Genomic DNA, 5464 nt, shown 5'->3' with positions numbered 1-5464 from the left:
GGTCGGGCACCACGGGGCCGTTGTGTGCCGCGGGGCCATCGCTTACCGAGGGCTCCTCGCTGAGCTTTGTGCTCGCTGCCGGTTTGACGGCTGGTTTTTTGGAGCGGTCGACCTGCGTTCAGAGGAAGCGTTAGTATGTGTGTGTGTGTGTGTGAGAGTGTGTGTGGTAAGATGTCAAAATGGCTGAAAAACTAAATTCGAATTTTGTACTTAAATATTATCAATATTCAAATTATATTCAAATTTAAAAGGCATAATTTCAGTTAGGGGGGAAAAACGCTTTTGGCTTCTCTCTCGAGGCCACAAGAGGGCGCATCGAGCAAAATATTACTAATGCATGTTTCTTCAAAGCAATAAAATAACACGACTATCTTTGAAAAAAGTGCATAATGTTTAAAATAATATTTATAAACCATATACAATTCATTAAGTTGCTTAAACAATTAGAAACAAAACAGCATCATGTATGCATGTATAGTTTAATACAAAGGACCGAAAACCAATCACAAAGAGTACTTTCTTAATTTAATCTAATCAAGTTGAACTTACATTATTTTTACATGGCTTTCTAAACATGCGGCTCTTGTGCGAGATGCGAGTGCAACGGTGATAGATGTCCCTCTAGAAAATGAGATAAATACGTTCTGTGTGAACGGCTTGGTTTCAGTTTTGACGTAAACAGCATCTTCCCCCGCATTGATTTTCTCTTTTTCCGCAATATTTAGAATGAACAACGCAGCAGCGCAGCATCTAGTGGCTTCAACTGGATAGACTAACAAAAACATTAAAATGCAACGACACTTACATCCACTGATAAAGCTGCCTGACGCACACCTAAATTCTAATGCTACGTTTTTGCATTCGAATGTGGATTTTTATTTTAAATTCAACGAATATTCAAAATTAGCATTTTTATTTGACAGCCCTAGTGTGGATCGCGGAGCGCTCTGCTCCAGGTGTAACTCACTAGGGCTGTCAAATAAAAATGCTAATTTTGCTCAGGAGGGAAGCCAAAAGCGTTTATCCCCCTCTAACTGAAATGATGCCTTTTAAATTTGAATAGTATTTGAATATTGATAATATTTAAGTAAAAAATGTAAATGAGTTTTTCAGGCATTTGGCAGCCCTGTAACTCGCCTGTGGAGTGTGTCGGGGCGAGGCGGCGGCGGCGGCGTCTGTTATTGTGGGCTGTGTGAGCGGCGCGGGGGTGTTTACAGCCGGCTCCGGATCCACGGTTCTGCCATTCAGCTGCGCGTCTGCAGGCTCCTCACACACACTCACGGCTTCGGGCTCCTCCAGCGACGGGTACGAGAAGTTCACTGAAACCACAGCAACAGCTTCACTGCATTCACGGAGCAGCATAGACAGAACATGCACACTAGCAGCATCCACACACACACACACAAGAACCCTCTGCTTATGCTTTCGTCGTCTGTCGCTTTAAATGCTTGGCTCCTTTCTGATTGGCTGTCAATGTTTTTGTTGTTCATCAGATGAAAATATTGTTCTGAAAGTGATTCCAGTGATATTATTCCTCCGTGTCGATGTATTTCTGGTGTAGAAATTATATTTATATTTCACTATGCTCATAGAGTTAGTGATTATTAAAACTTTATAGTTATCATTATAGTTATTGTCTTTAGTGTTAATGGGCTTTAAGGGGAGTGTTCATCCAAAAATGCTGTCATCATTTACTGTCATCATCATGTATGAGTTTCTTGGCTTGAACACAAAAGAAGATATTTTGAGCAATGTTGGTAACCGAACTATTGACTTCCACAGTATGAGAAAAAAATACTACAGTGGTCAGTAATTGGGGACTAGAAACTGTTTGGTTACTCACATTCTTCAAAATATCTTCATTTTTGGGTGAACTATCCCTCTAACACTCAACATCAGCCTATTCAGCTCAATTAATTTATTTTTATTGCCATACCAGCATCTATGGCTCCTATTAATTTATTCATCTATTTGCCGTTTATTGTTGATCATCACAATATTTTTCATATGCATGCATTCGAGATCGCACGTTTCTGCGTCTTCCTCGACTGTGTTTTTGACAGTGACTCTAGACTCATTCAGGAGATGCGTAATAGCGCCCCCTAGCGTATAACAGTGAAAACACGCAAACCCAGAAAATTCTGGTTTTGGTGGGGAAAGAGTTAATATCCACAATGCATATCAGCGCATGATAAATCATATGATGTGTGTGCTGTGAGACTCACGTTGGGGCAGGCTGCTGGCCGTCTGCTGTCGGGGGGGTTTGACTTTAGCGTTGCTGCTGTACATTGGGTAAAAGAGCAGCCAGTTATCATATCCTCCATCCAGCACCAGAGGCTCACTGCGCAGGATCGTGCTGCTGTCCCACTGCACACACACACACACACACACATCAGATACAACACACACATCAGATACGACACACACACACACATCAGATACGACACACACACACTCACATCAGATACGACACACACACACTCACATCAGATACGACACACACACACTCACATCAGATACGACACACACACACTCACATCAGATACGACACACACACACTCACATCAGATACGACACACACACACTCACATCAGATACGACACACACACACTCACATCAGATACGACACACACACACTCACATCAGATACGACACACACACACTCACATCAGATACGACACACACACACTCACATCAGATACGACACACACACACTCACATCAGATACGACACACACACACTCACATCAGATACGACACACACACACTCACATCAGATACGACACACACACACTCACATCAGATACGACACACACACACTCACATCAGATACGACACACACACACTCACATCAGATACGACACACACACACTCACATCAGATACGACACACACACACTCACATCAGATACGACACACACACACTCACATCAGATACGACACACACACACTCACATCAGATACGACACACACACACTCACATCAGATACGACACACACACACTCACATCAGATACGACACACACACACTCACATCAGATACGACACACACACACTCACATCAGATACGACACACACACACTCACATCAGATACGACACACACACACTCACATCAGATACGACACACACACACTCACATCAGATACGACACACACACACTCACATCAGATACGACACACACACACTCACATCAGATACGACACACACACACTCACATCAGATACGACACACACACACTCACATCAGATACGACACACACACACTCACATCAGATACGACACACACACACTCACATCAGATACGACACACACACACTCACATCAGATACGACACACACACACTCACATCAGATACGACACACACACACTCACATCAGATACGACACACACACACTCACATCAGATACGACACACACACACTCACATCAGATACGACACACACACACTCACATCAGATACGACACACACACACTCACATCAGATACGACACACACACACTCACATCAGATACGACACACACACACTCACATCAGATACGACACACACACACTCACATCAGATACGACACACACACACTCACATCAGATACGACACACACACACTCACATCAGATACGACACACACACACTCACATCAGATACGACACACACACACTCACATCAGATACGACACACACACACTCACATCAGATACGACACACACACACTCACATCAGATACGACACACACACACTCACATCAGATACGACACACACACACTCACATCAGATACGACACACACACACTCACATCAGATACGACACACACACACTCACATCAGATACGACACACACACACTCACATCAGATACGACACACACACACTCACATCAGATACGACACACACACACTCACATCAGATACGACACACACACACTCACATCAGATACGACACACACACACTCACATCAGATACGACACACACACACTCACATCAGATACGACACACACACACTCACATCAGATACGACACACACACACTCACATCAGATACGACACACACACACTCACATCAGATACGACACACACACACTCACATCAGATACGACACACACACACTCACATCAGATACGACACACACACACTCACATCAGATACGACACACACACACTCACATCAGATACGACACACACACACTCACATCAGATACGACACACACACACTCACATCAGATACGACACACACACACTCACATCAGATACGACACACACACACTCACATCAGATACGACACACACACACTCACATCAGATACGACACACACACACTCACATCAGATACGACACACACACACTCACATCAGATACGACACACACACACTCACATCAGATACGACACACACACACTCACATCAGATACGACACACACACACTCACATCAGATACGACACACACACACTCACATCAGATACGACACACACACACTCACATCAGATACGACACACACACACTCACATCAGATACGACACACACACACTCACATCAGATACGACACACACACACTCACATCAGATACGACACACACACACTCACATCAGATACGACACACACACACACACACACATCAGATACGACACACACACACACTGAGCTGGAGGTACAGTACCTTATAGAGAGCATCCTTCAGACTCTGTAGAGTGGTGCCCAGTTTGAGATCAGAGACGCAGCTGAACCAGTCCAGCAGAACCACGTAATCCACGAAGCCGCGGCGCTTCCAGTCCTCCAGAGACTCTGCCGGGAGCTTCAGCTGGATCTGATTCACCGTCACCCTGAGCATTAGCAGCACACGAGAGTATTCAATATTCATATACACGAGTGAAGCAGATTACTGAAAAAGAAAACATGTAGGGCGGGACTTGGTTCTATTTGTCAGTTGTTGATTGGACTCAACTTAAAGCTAGTTGCAGAGGCAACATTTGTCATTTTCATTTAGTTTAACTTTATGTACTAAAATAACAAAAATTAAATGTAAAAACTATATAGACATGTTTAAAAAAAATCACTAAAATTTAACCCACATACAAAGGAAAATGGAAAACACAAACATTTAAACTAATTTAAAATATAAAACAAAACTATAAAAGTATCTTGATACTAAAATAACACTAATAGCAGAAGACCAGCATATATCACTGTCACTTCACTAGCTGTTATGACATTCTGATTAAAGGTTACAAGGTCAAAAACATTCGTATAAAATGAAACGCGAACGGATGAATCTTTCACAATAAGTTGCATTTAGAAAATAGATTTTTGGAACATGTGAAATGCAGACTTCACTATTATTTCACTAACGGGTGATGATGGGTAACTGGGCAGATGAAAGCACATTGAGATGAGTGTGTGTGTGTGTGTGTGTGTGTGTGTGTGTGTGTGTGTGTCTGTGTGTGAGTGTGTGTGTGTGTGTCAGTGTGTCTGTGTGTGACTGTGTG

At 43.0% G+C, this 5464-nt stretch overlaps 1 protein-coding gene across 1 annotated transcript in view; it reads right to left on the bottom strand.

Moving 5' to 3' along the window:
* Nucleotides 1-4: 4 nt before the first annotated feature.
* Nucleotides 5-5464, bottom strand: part of LOC107706859 (ubiquitin carboxyl-terminal hydrolase 8-like) — a gene marked incomplete at both ends in the record, with an annotated part of 7210 nt that continues 1750 nt past the window's right edge. Inside the window, 4 exons of the mRNA XM_016510691.1 lie at nt 5-112; nt 1138-1319; nt 2226-2367; nt 4639-4851. Of these exons, the coding sequence (XP_016366177.1) occupies nt 5-112; nt 1138-1319; nt 2226-2367; nt 4639-4851 (645 nt within the window). The remainder of the gene's footprint in view (nt 113-1137; nt 1320-2225; nt 2368-4638; nt 4852-5464) is intronic.

The sequence above is a fragment of the Sinocyclocheilus rhinocerous genome, unplaced genomic scaffold (genome assembly GCF_001515625.1).
Source record: "Sinocyclocheilus rhinocerous isolate Xijiao unplaced genomic scaffold, SAMN03320098_v1.1 scaffold6044, whole genome shotgun sequence".
Lineage (NCBI taxonomy): Eukaryota > Metazoa > Chordata > Actinopteri > Cypriniformes > Cyprinidae > Sinocyclocheilus > Sinocyclocheilus rhinocerous.
This window is presented reverse-complemented; position numbering and strand designations above follow the sequence as displayed.